The sequence below is a fragment of the Cajanus cajan genome, chromosome 5 (assembly GCF_000230855.2).
Source record: "Cajanus cajan strain Asha chromosome 5, NIPB_CcT2T_4, whole genome shotgun sequence".
NCBI classification, from domain to species: Eukaryota; Viridiplantae; Streptophyta; class Magnoliopsida; order Fabales; family Fabaceae; genus Cajanus; species Cajanus cajan.
Genome location: NC_138521.1, coordinates 3,064,214 through 3,087,719, shown reverse-complemented (window position 1 = coordinate 3,087,719; position 23,506 = coordinate 3,064,214). Strand labels below are relative to the sequence as shown.

The following is a 23,506-nucleotide window of genomic DNA, read 5'->3' as shown; positions in this document are numbered from 1 at the left end:
ATATGCTATTGAAATTTGTGAAGACAATTTTTTACATGATGACCAACATTTTCGATGATTTCAGCCAATCTGATTGACATGAAAAATATTGGAGTTGCGACCCCAATATTACAAGAATGGAGCGAATTCAAAGCTTGATCTATGACCTTGCAACTCAAAGGTGTTGGTTGGTCTCTTTGGCATGTTAAACTGTAACATGAAGTGAACCTATGTGATACAGCATTACTTGGTCTTATTGCTACATGCTCTGTAAAATGAGTTTCATTAATGATTTTATATAATTTTTAATAAATTTTAGTCTGTAATAAAATATGTTAAAGAGTATAATCGGTATTTTTCAAATTGAAAATGATGTGAAACTTTTTTTTTTTTTTTCTCACCATACTAATCTCCTCAAGATATATAAAAAATAGTTGATTTTAAATTGCTTTTATAGAAGAACAAGGTGATTTTATGACAAGTTGCAGCTTATAGCTTGAGTAGATGGTTGGTGGCTGCTAATGGAATTTTATTTAGTTCATTTGAGTAGAATTAATTTTACTTTTAAAAATACGTTAATCGAATTAAAAGTGAAAAAAAAATATAATATCTCATATGGGATATGATATAACAATGAATTTATATGAGATGTGTTAAAATAATACTTAAACAACGAAATATTTTATAAATACATATTAATTTTTTTTAATATTATTGTATTGTGTGTATCATATCTAATATAACATTAAATTTTAAAGTGAGAAACTACACATAAAAGTGAGAAACTTTTATATATCATAGCTGTTGATTTTATTTTAATAATATATATAATGATAAGTATATAAATGAGACGCGTGACTTTTTACCTTGGAATTAACTTTATACATTTTTCTTATACTTATCAACATTACATCATTTACTACATCTCACACTTTTTCTTATAAAATTATTGAGATCGACTTTAAAAAAAAAAAAATGGAAAGCATTTGCGACAAAACAATACTATAATTGAAAGCCTGTGATATATTTTATTTAATAATGGGAGAAGCAGAGGGTTCAGATTCAGAATGAGACGTGTATAATTTGATTTATACAATCAATGTGTTTCTAGTAGCATTAGGAGAAAGGTAGAAGAAGGCAGTAACAGTAGCTGATCAATGGAGAGGGAGGTAGAGCTTTGTCCACTTCAACCCAAAATGGCTTCCCACATTACTTCTCATCCCCAAAGCTGTGCTAAGGGTGGCCTCCTTACCATGCCTTTCATCATAGGTTTCTTTGCCTCCCTCAAAATCACTTCCTCTTTTATTTAACTTTGTTTGGGGTGTTGACTTTTTGTGAATGAACAGCAAATGAAGCACTTGCTAGGGTGGCAACTTTGGGGCTTCTGCCCAATATGATACTGTACTTGATGGGGAACTACAATCTTCATCTACCCAAAGCTACCAAGATACTGCTCTTATCTGTTGCAACTACCAATTTCATGCCTCTCCCTGGTGCCTTCATTGCTGATTCTTATTTGGGTCGCTTCCTTGCTGTTGCTTTAGGTTCCTTCATCACTTTCCTGGTAGGTGTAATAGCCCATTTATTCCCTAAATTGCAAGTTTTAGTTTTTACAAAGTTTTTTTTTTGTAATAGTTTATCACTGTTATAAAGTCGTTGTGCTGTCAAAAAGTTTTCTTAGTGTTAAGGGTAGAGACCAAAAATTAAATTTTATATATTAATAAAGACTAAAACTTACAATTTTCTCGTGGTGGGAATTAGGATCTAAAGATAACTATAGGAACTGAGGGAGTAATTTAACCTTAACATTTTGAGTAAGTTACACTAACACCATGAGATTTAATGAGATTGCAGATAAACTCCTTGATTTTTCTATCCCTACACTAACCCTACTTAATTGTTTGAAAAATATTACACTGATACTCCTTAAATATTATATTAACCCTCTACATTGTTTGAAAAACATTGCAACGTCTCCCCTATTATGAATGTCACCATAATCGTTAAAAAAGTAGAGGTGTTATGTGTAATATCACGAAACTTCTGAGGATGTTGATGTAATTTTCTCGAACATTTTTAATGTGCTTTTCTATTTTGGGGAAAAATAGTCAGTCCATTGGGTTACAAGCATTCAAATTAGCCATTAATTGTTTTGATCTCAGAATAATTCTGTATTTTTTTTTAAAAAAAAACTCAACTTGTTCGTAACAGGGAATGGCACTCTTGTGGCTAACAGCCATGATCCCACAGGCACGGCCTCCTCCTTGCAATTCTGAAACTGAAAGATGTGAATCAGCAACAGCTGGGCAAATGGCAATGTTAATCTCTTCCCTTGCTCTCATGTCCATTGGAAATGGTGGCCTTTCATGTTCCCTGGCATTTGGTGCAGACCAGGTGAATAGGAAAGATAACCCCAATAATCAAAGGACCTTGGAGATATTCTTCAGCTGGTACTATGCTTCCTCTGCCATATCAGTCATAATTGCCTTCACCGGAATAGTATATATTCAAGATCATCTTGGATGGAAATTGGGTTTTGGAGTTCCTGCAGCTCTTATGTTCTTTTCCACTTTTTTCTTCCTTCTGGCTTCTCCGCTTTATGTAAAGAATAAAACACACAGCAGCTTGCTCACTGGATTTGCTCGTGTGATTGTTGTAGCCTATAAGAACAGGAAACTTACATTACCACATAAGATCTCGGATGGAATGTATCATCATAACAAAGACTCTGATCTAGTTGTTCCAAATGATAAACTAAGGTTGAAAACATATCAACACTACCATCCATCATTGACTCATTTTTATCTTTTGCTTACTCATGGGATGAAATAATGCTGAACTTCTGGTGATGTTGTGTTTTCTAGGTTTCTGAATAAAGCTTGCTTCATTAAGGACCCAGAAAAGGAGATAGCCTCTGATGGTTCAGCCTCAAATCCATGGAGTCTCTGCACAGTTGATCAAGTAGAAGAACTAAAAGCTATTGTTAAAGTTATTCCCCTGTGGTCTACAGGGATCATGATGTTTCTTAACATTGGAGGCTCCTTTGGATTGCTTCAAGCTAAATCCCTTAACAGACATATTACTCCAAATTTCGAAGTTCCAGCAGGTTCTTTAAGTGTGATCATGATATTTACAATATTTATATGGATAGCTCTTTATGACCGTGTCATTATTCCTCTAGCCTCAAAGCTCAGAGGCAAACCAGTTAGGATCAGTGCCAAGAGAAGAATGGGACTTGGGTTGTTTTTCTCTTTTCTCCACTTGGTAACTGCAGCAATTGTTGAGACTACAAGGCGAAGGAGAGCAATTAGTGAGGGCCATATTAATGACACACATGCTGTGTTGAATATGTCTGCAATGTGGCTTTTTCCTCAGCTTTGCTTGGGTGGCATAGCTGAAGCATTCAATGCAATAGGCCAAAATGAGTTCTATTATACCGAGTTTCCAAAGACTATGTCAAGCATTGCTTCTTCCCTTTTTGGACTGGGAATGGCATTTGGGTATGTGTTGTCTTCTTTGGTATTCAGTTTTGTGGAAAAGGTTAGTTCAAGAGGGGGAAAAGATGGATGGGTTTCAGATAACATTAACAAGGGTCGTTTTGACAAGTACTATTGGCTTCTTGCCACACTCAGTGTTGTTAATATACTGTATTATCTAGTATGCAGCTGGGCTTATGGACCTACTGTTGATCAGGAATCAAAGGTAACTGAAGAAAATGGTTCGAATGAGGAAGAATTACCATTAATTGAATCGAGGATTAGGGTTGTTCATAGATCAGATGTTTCAAAAATCCAAACTGAACCGAAGGGATCTATTTTATAAAAATGGTTCAATTAACTAAACCGGTTTTTATAAAGTGATTTAGTTTGAATTTTCTAAAAATAGATCTTTTTTATTTTAATTTGGATTGGTTCGGTGTAATTTGCTTATTCACTATATACTCATGGTTTGATTTTTTAATGAAATCAAATTAAACCGAATCAATCCACTTGGTTAATCAAATTATTTTTATAAAACAGATTGGTTTAGTTTTTTTTTTCCCCTCAAAACAGATTGATTTTTATTATCTGGATTTAGATCGGTTCCATTTGGATTTTTTTGCACATCCCAGTCTAGTACTAAGGGTCTGATTGATACGGTATCATAGGTAAGTGAAGAAATTTTAAGAACTTCATCACATAAACTGTGGGTGATTGAGATGAGTTTGTGTTTCCAATAAATAAGAATGTTATTTCCTCTGAATTCTCAGTCAGGGTTCACCAAAGACAAACAAAAGGTTCTTGTGTAGGAGCCGCATCCTTTATTCCTTGTGGCTCATCCATACAGTATTATTTTGGTGATAACTGAAATAGATGAACCATGTTCCATTGGTTTCTTTCTGTTATACTTAAGTGTTCGGCAACTGAAACCGCCAGCTGATTTTTGTACTAGACTAAACGAAATAAGGATTGCAAAGGACATCTCTCAAATGCATGTTGACTTACCGATTATAAAAGAATATCTTAGTTACTCATTCATATTATTTAATTCAAGAATAGTTTTTAATAGAGGTATTTCATTCACTAACTTGTGCTTTACATAAAATTTCAACGATTTAATTATTATATTAAAAATTATTAATAAATATACCAAGTCTATTAAGAATAGAATATATGTTATATTTCAAAGAACTAGTTGAAAAGTTAATTAAAAATTGAAAAATAATTTTCTAACTAATTGAAAATTGTCAAAGTTATATTATTAAATTAGAAGTTTAATAAAAGTAGTTGATAAAGTGTTTGGTAAAATTAGTTACTACTTTTAATTCTTTTATATCAGAAAAAACAAATGAGAGTTTATTTTATATTGTCATTTGTTTATTATAAGTTGATAATATGATATAGAAAAATGCATTTAAATGACAATTTCTTTAATATGTATCTCAACATAATTTTTTTATATTTAATTGAAAAAAAATTATTACTTTATTTCTAAAATAAGTAATTTCTTAAAAAGTACTAAGTTAATATTAGTATATATATATAATACATTTTTTTAAATGTATGAGAATGAAATTTGAACTATAATCTCGTACAAACTATCTAAATACCTTACTGTTTTACCAACTTAAAGACTGAAATGCAAATTTATTAGAATTATTAATATTGTCTGATATCATTTATAGACATAGAAGACAAAAAATTTGCAGTGATGTTGTTACATGAAGGTTCCAATGAATATTCTTCGTCATTATCCTAAAGTCTACCCTTTCACTCTCAGGCCTTAACTTTTTCTTTCTTCAGGATCTTTGCTATTTTGGTCTAGTAGGGTAGGTGAATGAACGCTTTCTAAAAATATATGTCACAAATCCCAATCATGATTGCATATCTTCCTCTTTTAAGAAGTTTTGCTTTCTCCAAAGTTTTGCTCAAATGAAGTTTTCAATATCTTCCTACTAGACTCGTCCTAATTATTATAGAATCATTCCATTATTAACAATTTGTTGATTGCGGATGTAAAAAAATCAAATAATTCTAAAGAATATCAGAAAACTCTTTCCTTTTTTACAAATATATATATATATATATATATATATATATATATATATATATATATATGTGTGTGTGTGTGTGTGTGTGTGTGTGTGAGAGCACATCAAAAAGTATGTATAAAAAATGCTTGTTATTTTATTAAAACAATGTTTATTTAAGATAAATAAATAAACAAACGGACCCTATACTCAAACAGATAATAATTAAATTTATATTTTTAATATTATTATAATATATTAAACAATTATTAACATAAAATCATAATAAAATAAATTGAGTAAAATTTTAGATTAATACAAATATCACATTATATCTCTTCTAAATTAAAATTTAATAATAAAAATAATTAATAACAATTAGAATAGTAATAATAATTATTATTATTATGAAAAGACTTAAATATATTTTTAGTCTTTCATATTTAGAGAAAAATTATTTTTTATCTCTCAAATTTAAAATTATTATCTTTAATCTCTCAATTCACTAATAATATATCTAAAAATAACATATTGTTATGAATAATAATTAGTGACTCGACTAGTGGATGTCAATATTCACTATCAATCAATCATTATCATTTATATTTTTGTTATGTATTATTTTCTTTTTATGTAATTGTTCGGCTACCACATGTACTAATAAAATATTATACACCAATTAGATACTTTTCTCCATCTCACATTATTTTATTTATTTTCTTTGTTTTTTCTTTCTTTTATAACACATATTAAAATAATTATGTATGATCACTTGAGTTTTATATAATATTTTCACTAATAAGAACACGAGTAGGTAGATTTTACACGATAATGTTTAAAAAAAAATTAACAAAATTTAAATATAAAAATTAAGATAATTTTTTTTTAAAATTATAAAAATTAAAAAGTTAATTTTAAATTTGAGACTAAAAATAAATTTATCTTGGATTAAAATATATTTGGTGCTTATAAAAATAATAATTTCAAACTGTTCACAGGTCAATAATTGTGGGGTTTCTGTCCCGTATATTTCATACCCATCTTTAACTTTATTAGGAATAGAGTGAGCATTTTGATGAAGATGAATGCACAAGTGTAACGCACTATGAATTTGCTTTTCAAATCGAAACTAAACTATAGAAGAAAGTAAGGATGATCACAGGATTCCAAAACACTGGCTAAGTTACAAAGGTGCTTTCATAGTTTCATGTCATTTTCATAAAGTTTTAGCCAAACTAGACTTCTTCTCTTTTTCTAGTAATTTTATATTATAAATTATTTTTGCTGTAGCATTAATATAATTTAATTTAAAATTATTTTAAAATTTTTAAATTGAAATTAACTTAATTATATTTAAATTTAAAGCAGAACTCAAGCCTTTATAATATTTTTTAAAATTAACCAAGGTTATTAAATAGTTAATCGAGTTAACAACATTCGGGACAAGCTAATTGATGATTAATTGAGGGTCGGTTTCTCTTTGTTTTATTTGATATAGGGCCGGCTCGTCTTAAAGTAAGTGAAATTAATTTTAATTCTTATAAATAATTAAAATATGTACTTAAATTAATTTCACTTACACTCACATACACAAATGATAGGGAAAAAAAAGATTTTATACATAAAGATAGACACCGAATTTATTACAATTTTAGAACGTGTTTAATTTTAAAGAAACATTTTTTTTCCAGCTTATTGAAAAAATATGTAAAAATGATTATTTTCTGTGAAATAAACTATCCTAAACGAATACTTGAGCTCATAATAAAGACCCTTGCCAGAGAGACAATTTTTGGATAGTCTAAACAAGAATTATTCGCATCTTAAAAAGGAATGTACAAAAATTAACATACAAAACACAATAAAAATAAATACAGTACGTAAAGTCATGAATTAATTCATTTTTTTTATCCATATAAAATATTACGTGATGATAAGATGAAAACTAAATCTTTATATATCTACCTCAACTCTAACCATTAAAATATCATAAAGATTAGTTATAGATTAATTTCCTTTTTATCCATGAAAATTAGGTAATATTAGATTTTAATTTTAAATTCGTGTATATACTACTCTAATTCTTTACTACTAAATCAACTCTAATGATTTAACTATAAATTGATTTAATATATCAAATATAAATTTATTATAAATGTTAAATACTACCCGATCATTATTATAGGATCTAAATACTACAAATAGTTTCTTTTTTTTTTTCTTATAATAGAAAAAATTTGAAACACACTGTCTTATTAATTTAGGGCTGATTTAGAAAAGAAGTAAAAGTTATGAATTTAATTATGTGCCTTACTAATTTAAGACATGGTAGTATTTATTAAATAAAAAATTATGAATTAATTAAATCCCAGGAGATACTGTAGTTTTTTAAAAATAAAAAAAAAATGTTGCATGCAATTGCTAAGTTGTGTCCCCGTGTTATTGGTCCTATTCGAGGCGTGCAGTGTGAAACCAAAAAGGATAAGCCGAAAACTCAAAATATGATTCCCAATGATTGGATGCTATTATTACATGCTTCTCACTGATTCCCAATATTTGTCAATTCGGCTGCTATAGTGCACCTTCACTGCAAATTGCATCAATCAAACTTGTTTTGACACAGTAAAATAAAACAGATTAAAAGTTATTTTTCTCAAAAGAGTAGAAAAAACATTATAAATGATTTTATAACTCTTGCATTTATACGAGCAAAGAAGTAATTAACAATATTAATAACGCACCCAAACCTTGTATATATCGCGAGACAGTGAGATCATATAATATGTTTCCTATAAGTATAATTAATATGTTGTAACAGAGACACACATGGTTGTTATAAACAAAAAAAAAAAAAAGAGAGAGAGACACACACACATGGTGATGGTGCGCATTCTTGTATCAAATATGTTCTAATTGATCTTCATATGATTATTAAATAGCTTTAAGAGGTCCCTTGCTCTGTGTTTGTTTTTGTCTGCATTATGAAGGAGGCAAAAATGAAGAAGGAAGTGGAACTTTGTTCAAGTGAAGTGGAAATGGCTTCTGAACACACTCCACAACCACAAAGGAAAAAGGGTGGTATTGTTACCATGCCTTTCATCATAGGTAAACTTTGTTCCACCTCACAAAGAGAACATGGGTTTGGTGAGTGATTCTATGATGTTATAGTTTTTGGTTTTGGTTGTGTGTTGTGTGTTGTTGCAGCAAATGAAGCACTTGCAAGGGTGGCAACAATTGGCCTTCTGCCAAACATGATACTGTATTTGATGGGGAGTTACAAGTTTCATTTGGCCAAAGCAACACAAGTGCTTCTGTTATCCTCCGCAACAAGCAATCTAACACCACTCATCGGTGCCTTCATTGCTGATTCCTGTCTCGGTCGATTCCTCGCTGTTGGATTGGGTTCCACCATCACTTTCCTGGTAATATTCCCTCTCCTACTTTCTTTTCAGATTCCTTTCTGCCTTTTCACGTTTGAATTCACAATTCTTGTCTTCAGTTTTAGGACCTTCACTTGTCCTCTCTCCGTTCAATTATTCTCACAAGCGTTGAGTAGTATGGAATTGATACTCTCTTTACTCATTGGTTTTTTTTTAAGATTTCAGTCCATAAGTGATACACCCAAAATTGAGTATATATTCGGAGAAAATTATCATTTTGTAAAGTTAAATTCACATTTATAATATAGTATAAGAGTTTATTAAAGCGATCATTGCATTCTGTCGAATGTCGATTAGATATAAAACCTCTGATTATGTTTGAAAAGAACCATAATCCATTGGAGATATGATACAAGGCGAAAGAGCCATCTAAGGTCCATGTCTTCTAAATATTACATAGATCTACAAGGAAGAAAATATTTTTACAGAAAAAATTAAGAATTATTTAGTTCTGTTGCTCATCAATTATGAACAAAACTCACGGCATATGCTAGTCCTGAAATTTCACTGGTTATTGGAATGATCTGTGAAGTAGTTAGTTAGTTGAACTTAGTTCCGGGCTAGGAGTAGGGGCCAAGTCAGTTGTACATGATCTGAGTTTTGTTTACTCTTTTACTGATGAAACAAGAACGAATGGTGCAACTTTATCAGCGACTAGAAAATACTTTCTTTATATAATATTGAAGTGTCTAAAGGATGTTGGAGATCCCATATTGTCAAGTGGTATGGTTAATATAGAGTATAGTTGTGAGCCCATAACCTATAGATTCATGCATCACACCCAGATTCTAATAATATCTTAAAATAATGAATTATGAGTGTAATTCAATTTTATAAATTTACTTACTAAAGATTATTATTATTTATATATTATTATGACATTTTCATTAGTCAATAGGATATCCAACAAAGGATGAGTCATTCCTTCCACAGGACTTCCTTTAGTCGAGGTAAAATGAAATGATTTTAATAAAGCATTTTTATTTTGTTAACAGGGAATGGCACTCTTGTGGCTAACAGCTATGTTCCCTCAGGCTAGGCCTCCTCCTTGCAACCCTTTAACAGAAAGATGTAAACAAGCAACATCTGGGCAAATGACAATGTTAATCTCTTCCTTTGCTCTCATGTCCATCGGAAATGGTGGCCTTTCATGCTCCATCGCATTTGGTGCAGACCAGGTGAGCAGAAAAGATAACCCCAACAATCAAAGGGCCTTGGAAATATTCTTCAGCTGGTACTATGCTTCTACAGCTGTTTCTGTCATAATTGCCCTCACAGTAATAGTATACATCCAAGATAATCTTGGATGGAAAGTGGGTTTTGGAGTTCCAGCAGCACTTATGTTCTTGTCCATTATCTCCTTCTTTCTTGCTTCTCCACTTTATGTAAAGAATAAAGTACAAGGCAGCTTGATCACTGGCTTTGCGCGAGTAATAGTTGCGGCCTACAAGAACAGGAAACTTCCTTTACCACCAAGGAACTCAGTTGGAATGTACCATCGCAACAAGGACTCTGATTTTGTTGTGCCAACTCATAAACTAAGGTTAGTTGGATCACATTATCATTAAGCACTGATCATGTTTTGCTTATTCAGTGGATGAAAAAAATACTTAACTTTTGGCAATGCTTTGTTTTCTAGGTTTCTGAATAAAGCTTGCATCATTAAAGATCAAGAAAAAGATGTAGCCTCTGATGGATCAGCCTCAAATCCGTGGAGTTTGTGCACAATAGATCAAGTGGAAGAACTAAAAGCTATTATTAAAGTTATTCCCTTGTGGTCTACGGGGATCATGGTGTCACTTAACATTGGAGGCTCGTTTGGAATACTGCAAGCTAAATCCCTCAACAGACATATCACTCCACACTTTGAATTTCCAGCGGGTTCTTTTGCCGTAGTCTTGGTACTTACAATATTTATATGGGTAGCTCTTTATGATCGTGTGATTATTCCTCTAGCATCAAAACTAAGAGGCAAACCGGTCAGGATCAGTGCCAAGACAAGAATGGGAATTGGGTTGGTTTTCTCTTTTCTCCACTTGGTAACTGCAGCAATTGTTGAGGCTACAAGGCGAAGGAGAGCAATTAGTGAGGGGCATATTGATGACGGACATGCAGTGTTGAATATGTCTGCAATGTGGCTTGTTCCTCAACTTTGTTTGAATGGCATGGCTGAAGCATTCAATGCAATTGGCCAAAATGAGTTCTATTACACTGAGTTTCCTAGAACTATGTCAGGTATCGCTTCTTCTCTTTTTGGACTTGGAATGGCTGCAGGAAATGTGTTATCTAGTTTGGTATTCAGCATTGTGGAAAAGGTTACTTCAAGAGGAGGAAACGAAGGATGGGTTTTAGATAACATTAACAAGGGTCGTTATGACAAGTACTACTGGGTTCTTTCTGGTATGAGTGCTCTTAATATACTGTATTATCTAGTATGCAGTTGGGCTTATGGACCCACAGTTGATCAACTAGCTAAGGTGTCTCATGAAAATAGTTCAAACGAGAAAAAATTAACTCAATTGGGCAATATGAGCCAGCCTGACAAGGCATCCCTTGTTAGTGAAGAAATTGGCTCAAATGATAAAAGAGTTAACTAGATTTTGCAATGAATGGGGATCCTGTTGAAAAGGTATTCAAGATTAGTGGAAACAATGACTCAAAGGAGGAAGAGATGGCTGAATTATAGGTTTGCGATGAAAAGGAAAATGATGGATCCATGCAGGAAGACCCGATGATGGCCTAGTTGAGATGTTGAACTTTGTAGGGACATACACTACTTGGATAACCATATTTACAGTTTCAATGTTTTGATTAGTAGTAGTTGAAGATATCAACGGGTTATTAATGTGTTTGTGTCAACTATGTTGGTATGTTTAGATGCATATTTGCTCCATAGTAAAATTGTTACTCTAAAATGTGGCAAGCAACATAAATTATTCTGAGAGTAACATAAATTATTATGAGAGTACTCTCTCTTGAGATATAAAAAAGTTCTTACATCCGATCAAATAAAAGAATAAATAAACTTTTATAAAGTATATGCATACTTCATTGGTTGAAAGATCTTTTGTGTGATAGCAAAGCAAATAATATCTCACTATTATAGAGTTGTGCGTGAAATAATTTCATAAAAAATTAAAATATCATTTCAAATAAATACCGACAAAAATGAACTTGTTTTTGAGCAACCCAATCTCGTTCCCTTTGTTATTAAAAGCAAAAAAATTGGTATTTTTTTGGTTTTTTATTTGTTATTTTAAAAACTTGTGTCTTTTGTGAAATTTTGTATTATTTGCTACTAAATATTGCTACTTTAATATTTTAATTTGCTATTTTACTTTAATATGGAGTTGAAATATTGAGTTATGTTATTTATAAGTATTAAAACATATTTTTTATATTAAGTAAACTCTTATGAATTTATGATTTGGATTTATGGGATCTCAACGAGATTACATAAACTTTCAAGATTGACAACCTTGGTGACAACCAATAAATTATAATGCAGGTTGGATTTAGTGACAACTAATAAATTATAACAAAAAGTGATAAGTCATAAAATGATATACAAACAAATTCCATTAAATGAAAGCAGTTATAACAAAAAGTGATAAGTCATGAGTCATAAAATGATATGCAAACACATATTTTGCTGAATGAAAGGTTAAGTTCCTTATTTAAGGAAAGGATTGTTAGAATACAAATAAGGTTGCACATCAATAAAACAAGAGGAGAAATAAACTTTTATAAAGCATATGCTTACTCCATTGATTGAGAAACCTTTTAGATGATAATAAAAAACAAAATTGTGAGAGCTTAGGTCCAAAACACATAATATCCCATCATTGTAAAATTATTTGTGAAATAACCTTATAACTTAGTGACAACCAACAAGTTATAACAAAAAGTGATAATTCATAAAATGATTCTCGATATAAAATATCCCCTCAAATAAGTACCGATAAAAATAACCCTAACCATTGTGGAGTTGTGAGAAACAACCTCATAATCTAGTAACAACCAATAAGTTATAACAAAAAAGTGATAAGTCATAAAATGATTCTTGATATAAAATATCCCCTCAAATAATTATAGATAGAAATAACCCTAAGGAAGTGCTTGAAAATAACTAAAATATGTTTGGTTACTCATAAAGTTCTTGGGAATATTCATACATGATTCTCGAGAATTAAAAATTTTCATGTTTGGTTACAATACTATATTCCTGGATTTATAAACATTTTTTTACAAAAATATCCTTTATTAAAATAAACTCATTATATATATATATATATATATATATATATTCAAATCTTATTACAAATATGATATTAAACTATTTTAAAAAGTTGAAAATTTATTAAAATTATTTAAATACAGAACTCAACATTAAAAAAAGAAAGAAAAATTCTACATTATAATTAAGAAGAATAAAAATATATTATTTTATTTCATTCAAATAAAAATAATAATAAAAAGTGTTAACAAATACTATTAAAGTGTAGAAACAAAATAGATTTTAATAATATTATTAAAATTGATAAAATCAAGAAATAATGAGATACAAAAAAGAGAGAGAAATAGATATATGCAAAGGGAGAAAGGAAAAGGGGGAGTGAGAGTGAGAGAGACAGGGAGGGAGAGGGAGAGAAGAATAAAGAGGGAGAGTGAAAGTGAGAGAGCAAAACGGAGAAAAAAAAATAGAAGGAGAGAGATATTTTTTTTGTTTTAAAAAGAGATAATGTGGTATATATATATATATATATATATATATATATAATTTTCTCTTTAACTCAAAAAAGTTGGATTTTCACCCCCTATGAGAATGTTTTTATAGGAAAGTGGGATAAAAATGACTTTCGAAAAACTATATTCCTAAAAATCTCTTTGTTTAAAAAATAACTACCAAACATGAGAAACTAAAATTTTCGCTTTAAGATTCCATGAATTTAAAAATATCTTATCTTGTGTATCAAACGTCTCCTAACGGTGGTATCAGAACCATAACAAAAAGTGATAAGTCATAAAATGATTATTGATATAAAATATCCCTTCAAATAAATACTGAAAAAAATAATCCTAAAATTGATAAGTCATAAAATGATATATATAAAGATAGTTTCTACTAAATAAAATGTTAAGTCTCTTGTTTGAGAAAATGATTGTTAGAATATAAACAATGTCTCATATCAATAAAATAAGAGAAGAAATAAGCCTTTATAAGATATACATACTCTATTGGGGAAAGGCATTTTAGCTGATAATGAAAAGTAAAACTGTGAAAGCTCTTAGATTCAAAATGGATAATATTTTTATGAAATAATTTGATAAAAAAATAATAAAATTATAACTCTTCTCTTAATTATAATATATATATATATATATATATATATATATATATATATATATCTTAATACTCACATATATATAATGTAATATATTAAAAAATTAATTTTTGATAAAGTAAAATTTGCAGTATGCATGTTTACCTGTATTTTCTATTTATTGTATATGTTGATTAAAAAAATCAAAATAAGAAAAATCAGAAGATTTATGTTCCATTTAGAATTGTTATTATAAAATATATTTTAAAATAAATTATCATCTAAAAGTATATATTAGATATTAAAAACATGTTTATATCATAAATAAATTAAACTTGATTTTTAAAAAATTTAACATATTTATTTTATATTTTTAATAGTTTTAAATTATTATAAAGTAGGCCTTTAGGATTGTAGTTCTAACCAAACATTTAAAAAATTTATATGATAGATAAATAAGTCATACATAGGATATATACTTTTAAAGAAAGTTAGGTTCAAACCTATTAAATTATAATAAAATTTAGTCTAACCTAATTTATTTTCATCTTTATTTGTAATCGTAAATATAAAAACTTGTAAAAAATAATTATGATATATATATATATATATATATGCTTTTAAAAGTTATATATGTAAAAATTTTAATACTACAAATATATCAATAAGTATTGCTCTCATTATCTAAAATTTATGGATCCGTCACAAGTCATTAAACAACGTAATTGTTGGGATGCAAACAAAGTCCCATATCGTTCAAACAAGAAGATGGACATGGATTTATATACACACAATTGTTTCCATTGGTTGAGAGGTCTTTTGAGTGATGTTCAAAAGCAAAACCGTGAGAGTTTGGTGCAAAGCGGACAATATCTCACCAACATGGAGACATGTATATATGTATATGGTAACCTCCTAATGCATAACAATAGTAATAGTTACCGGTGTGTATATACAGTCAACTAATAACACGTATTCAATACAGTGATACAGTTATTTTAAAATATTAGACCATTTTTTCTACTTTATATGATTAATTTTTTATTATTTTTATTTAATTATAAAAAATATCGTAGATGAATCCGTCCATAAAATATGATATATATATATATATATATATATATATATATATATATATAAAAGATATGTGTCATCATATATATCAATATTTATGAAATATATTAAATATGTAATTGTAATTTTAATCAAAATTTATAAACATTTAATATATAAATATATAATCGTTATTTTACAAATCTAAATTAAGAACATATTTATTATACATTACTAAAAATTATAAATTATAAATTATTTCATCATAAATTATTTTTTATTATTTACAAATAAAAATAATATTAAGAATCTTATTTCTTTTTTACAGTTATCTACGTAAAAGACAATTTTTATTAATAGTTCATTAAGGGTTAATATTTATATGTTTCTATATTAAAAATATTTATATGTCTTATTAATATTTATATGTTTTTATATTAAACATATTTATATGTCTTATTAATATTTATATGTTTTTATATTAAATATATTTATATGTCTTATTTAACTGTGATGAATATTTTATAAATTTTGTTTATAAATTTAAATTTTTTATCATATATCTCACTAATAAATATTAGTAAAGTATTCGAAAGTGTCGAGATTGAATAAAAATTTTATAATACTTTTATAGGTGAGATACTTTATATGTATCAACAAAAATATCATATCACATATAGATACATGAAATAAATTGAAATACCTGTATTTTATAGGTGTGTATTAATTGCAACCAAAGTTTGAAGTTCAAGACTAGGAAAAATTTGAATTTCAAGACTAGGAAAAATGAACTAGCCATTATATATAATTATATATAAGAGGGGTCACAAATAAGAAATTGATCGATCAGATCACAAAAATTGCTACTACTATTACATGCCAATTGGTTGATTCAAACATGGTAGGAGCAAAGGAAAGTCTCCATGAACAACAAAAAAGAAATATAAAGGAATCACTGAATTTACTCGTTTAGGATCTTGTATTTAACATCAAGCAGTTAGAGTTTACTGGCTTGGTGCCTTATATTCCCTCCAGGTGCTGCCGTCCACAGCTTTCCTAGAGCAACCAAATCTCCATTCTGCTTTTTCCTAACCTCCACAATCACAGAAGTCAAATCATCCTTCTCTCCTATAACTTTTGCCTCAAATTCAACCTCTTTCCTATTATTAAAATATAAATTAGACATGACAAAAGCCTTTGGTAAGTGAAACAATTGGACTCATCAAGGGTACAAATGTGCTCACAAACACCAAAGATATTGAGATGTCAACATGAAGAGAAAACTACCTGAACCTTTGCAGTTGAGTAGTATGAGATACTGCTACCAATAGTGTGACCTGGGGAACTGATTTAAAGGTGTATGAGGCACAACCGCCAAGCATGTCAACTAATATTGCTATAGCACTCACATGCCAATTTTCATTTTCATCCTGCTGGCATATAAACAATAGTGATGGACATAATAAACAAAAAAAGGTTTAAATGAAAGTGAAAGATAAATGGTTGAACTCAATCGGATGAGATTATTGTTACTTAATTACCAACAAGCCATTGTGTATGATGAAGTGGCATAGTAGAAAACCTTTGTGTGACCTTACTATCTGGATACCCCTTGTGGTTAAAGTGTCAAACTCCTGACCAGAAGTCCCAACTGACAGGCTTTTTATCCATTGCTGGGTCAATTCCAGACAAGAATTAATCTTCCATTTCTTTGTCAGCCATAGTAAAAGATCTATAGATCTATACGACGAGAAAATATGATTAAATTAATATATATATATATATATATTTATAAACCAAGAATGAGATAACTCACTTTGCAAAATAATTTCGTAAAATTAAAGGTGATATGTTCTGGATGTTCTGTTATTGTCCAAGAACCATGCATACAAATTAACCAGAGGAAAACTAAAATTTTATGAGTTTCGTTTCATTACTCTTTCTTCATGTTGTATTATATGGGTGGCAACTGATCACTCAACCTTGGTTTATGACAAAGTCACAATACTTAATTCATTCTGGTTTTAACTTTTGATAACTCCAATTTTCTAGACCGCAAGATGCATCGTACGGACATAATTGTTGTTAAAGAAGAATTTCAAACAGTTCAGGGTGTGTTTGTTCAAAAAAAATTTCGTATAAAAGTATTTTTTTAACAAAATAAGTATCGTATTTTTACTTTTTTAATATATTTGTTTAAGCTCTTCTTTTATTTATAAATGAGGAATTTTCTATCATTTTTAAGAAGCAACTCTTGTTTATTTTTTAAATAATTATTTTTTTAAAGTACTTGTTTAGAAATGTTCCCTTTTTAAGTTTAAACACACAAATCTTCAATTACTTTTAATATAATTTTATAAATTTTACCTTTTAGTCCTTATAGTTAAAAGCATTTCATTTTATTCATTATATATGATACTTTATTTTCTTTTTAGTCTCTATAATTGCATAAATTTTATCTTATAGTCTTTACAATTATATAGTTTTTCTCTTCTAGTCTCTATAATTGCAATAAACTTTTTTCTTTTAGTCCTTATAAAAAATAGATAATAAAGACTAAACAGAACAAAAATAATATATATAAAAACTAAAATGTAAAATTTATCAAATTATAGAGACCAATATGATAATTAAACCTTTTAAATATAAATTGACTAGTGATCAAAATAACATAACTTATTTATCTTTCCATACTAAAATATGAGAAGGAAATAAACATTGATTCATACTTAATTAAGAAAATTATTTAATATTACTTATTTACTAATCATATGTAAAAAAATATTTTTTAAATTACTCTTCATTAGAACTTAATATAAAAAATAGACAAATAAATTATATTACTCTCTCGTAAGAAATAAAAGTATTACACAGTTATTTTTTATTATATTAAAATATATAATTTTTTATTTAACTTCATATCGTTAACATAAATTATCACTATTGTGAAAAAATCAGATCAAATTAGTTGGTCGGATCGATACAATTGGATATCAGTCCTCAATCGGTTCGATTTGGCCAGAAAACTATTTTACATTGAACGGTCAAAAATTAATATAATCAGTCCAAAATCGATAGAAAACTAATCAAATTAATTTGAATCGATCCAATTAACTTTTTTTTTTGAAATTTAATTTTAAATATTTTTAATAAAAATAATATTCAATAAAAAAATTAAAAATTAGAATAATTTATTTTTAATACTTGTCTCAAAAATATAATTTAATAATTTATGTTAATTTATAATTTTAATATCTTTATTTTTTATAATTTTAGATTGGAGGGGTTAAGACACTTCGTATCTCTAATAATTATACATAGACATGATATTAGAAGATTATGATAGTTATTTAGATAAGATATAAAAAAAAATACATTTGAGGGATATAATAATCCACTAAAAAGTGAATACCAAAAGTAGTTATATACTCTAATCCCTTTTATTAATAGGTATAGATGTAAACTTATTATTATTGGACATTGTTATATTTTATTAAAATTTAAACTTAGGTATTATATTATATATAATTTAGAATTTTACGTGTATAATTTAAACTTGGTTTCCAACAAACAGAAGACTTAGGTAAGTACCTAGGTATCCCTACTCATCATAGTAGGGTGAGTACGACTTCCTATCAAGGTATTATAGACAGACTTCATCAAAGGATGAGTGGTTGGAAGGCTAGAAATCTTTCCTTTGCAGGGAGGCTTACACTTACCAAATCAGTTATAGCAGCGCTCCCTTCTTATACAATGCAAATTGTTCAGCTCCCTCGCTTGTTGTGTGATGAGGCTGACCGTATATGTCGTAACTTCCTGTGGGGAGATAATGTAGATCACAAGAGACATCATGCCATTGGGTGGCAGAAATTATGTCTACCAAAGGAACATGGGGGCTTGGTTTGAGACGGATGCGTGATGTCAATACATCATTCATGATGAAAAATTGTTGGAGTTTGATAACAGAGCCTCACAAACTATGGGTGAAGGTTATCAGAGCTAAGTATAAATGTTTAAATGACATTATCCCAAAAGTCGAGAGGAGACCCAAAATGTCTAACTTATGGCAAGGCATATGTGATTCATGGAATTTGGTGATCCATCAGTTGCGGTGGAGAGTAGGTAATGGTCGAAGAGTTAACTTTTGGTTAGATAATTGGCTATCTGGAAACTCTCCTCTTCTTCAAAAAGCCTTGGTGGATATTCCCCTAGTTGACCTATTATCAGTCAAAGAATACACAAACGAGCAAGGGGAATGGGAGCTTTCGCAGATTGAGTCATGGATCCCTCATGAGTTATGGATAGCTATTCAAAGTCAATCTCCTCCATCAGATGATGCTGGAATGGATAGGGTGATTTGGAATCAGACCTTGGATGGAGAGTTTACAATTAAATCAGCTTATGGTGTTGCTGCAAATCTTTACCTTCCCCCTAGATCCCCCTTGTTTAAAACTATTTGGAAGTGGAAGGGCCCTGAAATGGTTTGTGTATTCCTATGGAGAGTAGCACATGGAAGTTTATTGACAAACTCTTGTCGTGCTCAACGTACAATGAAAATGAATCCATTGTGCAGTATCTGCTTACAAGGTGAGGAAGATAGTCTACATGTGCTCGGGGATTGCCCAAGAAGTGTGGTCCAAGTCGTGTAGAGATTCATCTTGGACGCTTGCGGATCAAGATAATTTGAAACCCTGGTTGTTGAAGAACTTATCAAACTCTAATCGTTCCCCTCCTGGGTGGAACTATAGATTTGCTATTACGTTGGATTCATTATGGCACCGCCGAAACAGAGCCATTTTTCAAGGCCAATCCATCACAGCTAATCAAGTAGTAGCTGAAATAAATGATCGAATGATATCTGCTACCACATATGGTCTTAATCAACAATCACAAGTTGGGGAAGTTAATTATAGCTCTAGACTCAATTGGATGAAACCTCCTGAAGGTATCTTGAAACTAAAAATTGTGATGGGGCTGTGTCTAGAGAGAATATGGCCTCTTGTGGGGGAGTGATTCGGGACTCAGATGGCAGGTTCGTGGTGGAATTCACAGGGAAGTTAGGTATGTGCTCTATCCTTAAATCGGAGCTATGGGCCATTCTACATGGATTGCGCATTCTAGTTAATAGGAATTTGGGTCATCAGGTGATAATTGAGTCGGATTCTTCCACTACAGTGAGGCTTGTTAATGAAGGTTGTTTTGGTTCTCACCCATATTTTGACCTTGTTCAAGAGATAAAAGAGCTGAGTAATCAATTCTCCTTATTTTCATGTTACCATATTCTAAGAGAAGTTAATTTAGTTGCGGACATTCTTGCTAAACGCAGGATGTTTTTAGAGGAGGACTTTTTTGTTTACGAGTCTCTTCTGTCTTTTATTTATCACTTGTTATTAGCAGATAATTCTATTTTTCTTTCAATTTAATGATTATTTGATTGGGCTTTAGCCCCCTATTTTACCAAAAAAAAATGTTAAGAATATATAAATAATATTTTATTTTAACATTTAGTGTTATAAAATTATAATATTATTTTTTATTGATAATAATAATAATTATTATTATTATTTTATTAATACTGTTAGATCATAATTCAACTATGGTTAAACCATTGAACCTTGAACTAGTGTCTAGACTAATTCAATAACTGGTCCTGTTTTGAAAACATTGTAAATTACACTTCTCTCCATTGAGAGATACAAATATTACACTATTTTCTCTTCATATGTTTAAATGTAAAGTAAATTATACTTTTACCACTTAAAGATATGAATATTATACAATTACTATCACTTTTATATTAAAATGTATAATTTATAGTTTTTAACCTCTCTTTTTTGTTATATACTTAAAGTATTGAACTTAACGATGCTAAAGAATATTCATTATAAAATCTTAAAAAATATTTTTAATTATACTAAAGTATTTTAAATTCAATATCATTCACTCGGTTGATAATTGTAACGGCCTATCATAATCCTTACACTTAATAGTTCAACCACTAGTGATAGAGACATAAATCTAGCTACTACTTAAGATTAACACACACAAAGTATCTATCTATTTATATATATATATATAGATAGATAGATATAGATATAGTAAGGTTGTTTTCAGTAATTTCTTGCTAAAAATAATTTGGTGATTTAACTATTTACATAATTTAGAAATTATATTTTAAAAGAAGGTTTTCATATATAATTTAGGAACAAAAATTAGGTAACATGTTAATTGAATAATTATTATAATTAAAAAAAATTAAAGAAACTGGTATTAGTTTGTATCTAAATGTTCTTTTAATTTTTTTAATGATGCATTAATGATTGCATTAGGAATAAAATAACTTATATTAGGTATCCGTATCTTAATTTTTTTTAATTACATATGGATGCCTACTATTTTCGAATTTTTATTATTAGAGAGATTGTGAAAGGATTTTAACGTGTAGAGATTAAAAGTTGATACAAATTTATAAAATTTTATGGATTGTAAAAAATTCTAACACCCATGGCTAAATTAAAAAATATATATATAAAAAGAAGAATTCAATTATATATTTCTTTTAGTTTAGGGACTTAATTAAATTTTTTTAAAAAGTTTAAGGACTAAATTATTACTAGATCAAAAGTTATAATTGATAGTTAAGGTCCAACTCTTTCTATCTAATCATAACAGTCTAAGTGTCATATGTCAATGGTGACTTGACTTACTTAGGCCTCCGTAATGGAATAATTGATGATACAACTTGATAAACAATCTCCCCTTAACAATTGTTCCAACTAGGAATTGAACCCGTGACTTCAACTTTAATACCAATTGTTAGATTGAACACTTATTACTAGGTCAAAAACTATAATGAAGGTTAAATGAACACATAAAAGGAGGGTTGAATGTTTGTGAATGGATTTTAAAAGCTTTTTGCAAATGGATAAATATAAGTTTATAAACTAGTTCGTGCAAAGAGTATGAGACAAAAAGGATAGTAAAAAAATACAAGATATTTTTATATTGGTTCACTCAATCTAAGTTACGTTCAATTACCTTCAAACTTTAAAAGTTTAACTAACTTGGAAACTTTTACAAACAAGTATTTTTTTTTACAACCACTTCTGATTACAACAAGTATTCTCTATGCCACTTTTGGCCAACTCACAACAACACGTTGCAATATTCTTTAACTAGCATCTTCAAACTTACAACAATAAGGTATAAAGTACAACTGACTCTCATGAAGAATATATGTAATTTTAGGTACATTGAAAATATAAGCTATTCTCTAATCATCCAATGAACAATGATATACAAAACTTATATACTTGGAGAGTTTTTGGCACAACTAGAAAGTGTTTCTTACAATATTTACAAGAAGTTTTATTCTCTTCAAATCTTCTCATATTTGTAGACTTCAAAGATATATTTGTTAGTGAAAACCTTTGTTTGTGATTATTGAAAAGATGATTTTCAATACTTGTGTTCAGGTACTTCAAAGCTACATAAATGTTTTGTCATGATAAGGAAATGAAACAAAGGGCAAAAACTTCTAAATGCACTTTTGTATATGCTGATAATTCTCTTTGTAGTTGATTTTCCTTTTTTAAATGTTATACTTAGTTCAAACTTACTATACCATTTTGCGCACAATTACAAAAAAAGTAATAAAGTATAATCACAAATTATCAACGCACTTATTAGTTAAGCTCTGTTTGAATATGACTTGTAAAGATGCAAAACTTTCAAACAAACTTTGGACTTTTTGACACCCACAAGACGCAGACACTTATCACAACATATTGAACATTGGACGTTGAGACTAACTATCCTAATTAGTAATTACTGTGTTACATATCTCATTTTTACGCGTTTCTAAAAGAATTTATTTAATAAAATATTTTTATGTCTTCCTTCTACATTTTGGACACATACTTCCTGAAATGACTTAGATATAGTTACTTAAGTTCATCACTTTATTATCATCAAAATTAAGATGTTGGCCGTGCATAGATGTCGTTGGTTCATGATAGTCAAAATGTAACTCATTTTATTTAACCATAATAATCCAAGCGCCATGTATTGATTGTGACTTAACTCACCTGCACTTCTGTCATGGGATAATTAATATCACAATTCGACAAATACAAATGATGTATTAAACCTACATTAATTAGAAAGTTGTAGAATAGAGGGATAAAAAGAAAGACGATTAA

The 23,506-nt window shown here is 29.1% G+C and overlaps 3 protein-coding genes across 3 annotated transcripts; 2 read left to right on the top strand and 1 right to left on the bottom strand.

The window, feature by feature from the left end:
* Positions 1 to 947: 947 nt before the first annotated feature.
* LOC109807470 (protein NRT1/ PTR FAMILY 1.1) lies at positions 948 to 4,506 on the top strand. The gene is made up of 4 exons (XM_020369998.3): positions 948 to 1,248; positions 1,326 to 1,543; positions 2,191 to 2,738; positions 2,844 to 4,506. Exons 1-4 carry the CDS (start codon positions 1,137 to 1,139, stop codon positions 3,799 to 3,801), a joined length of 1,836 nt encoding a protein of 611 aa, XP_020225587.1. The 5' UTR covers positions 948 to 1,136; the 3' UTR covers positions 3,802 to 4,506.
* A 3,718-nt stretch (positions 4,507 to 8,224) lies between these two features.
* LOC109808046 (protein NRT1/ PTR FAMILY 1.2) lies at positions 8,225 to 11,843 on the top strand. Its single transcript, XM_020370861.3, has 5 exons — positions 8,225 to 8,371; positions 8,476 to 8,593; positions 8,693 to 8,910; positions 9,924 to 10,471; positions 10,568 to 11,843. Exons 1-5 carry the CDS (start codon positions 8,315 to 8,317, stop codon positions 11,523 to 11,525), a joined length of 1,899 nt encoding a protein of 632 aa, XP_020226450.2. The 5' UTR covers positions 8,225 to 8,314; the 3' UTR covers positions 11,526 to 11,843.
* Positions 11,844 to 15,421: 3,578 nt separating this feature from the next.
* On the bottom strand, positions 15,422 to 17,062 carry LOC145957708 (uncharacterized; the record flags this gene model as incomplete). The annotated part of the gene is made up of 3 exons (XM_083074127.1): positions 15,422 to 16,465; positions 16,593 to 16,735; positions 16,847 to 17,062. Coding segments are annotated over 3 exons (522 nt in total), but the record flags the coding sequence as incomplete, so codon positions are not given.
* Positions 17,063 to 23,506: the final 6,444 nt, after the last annotated feature.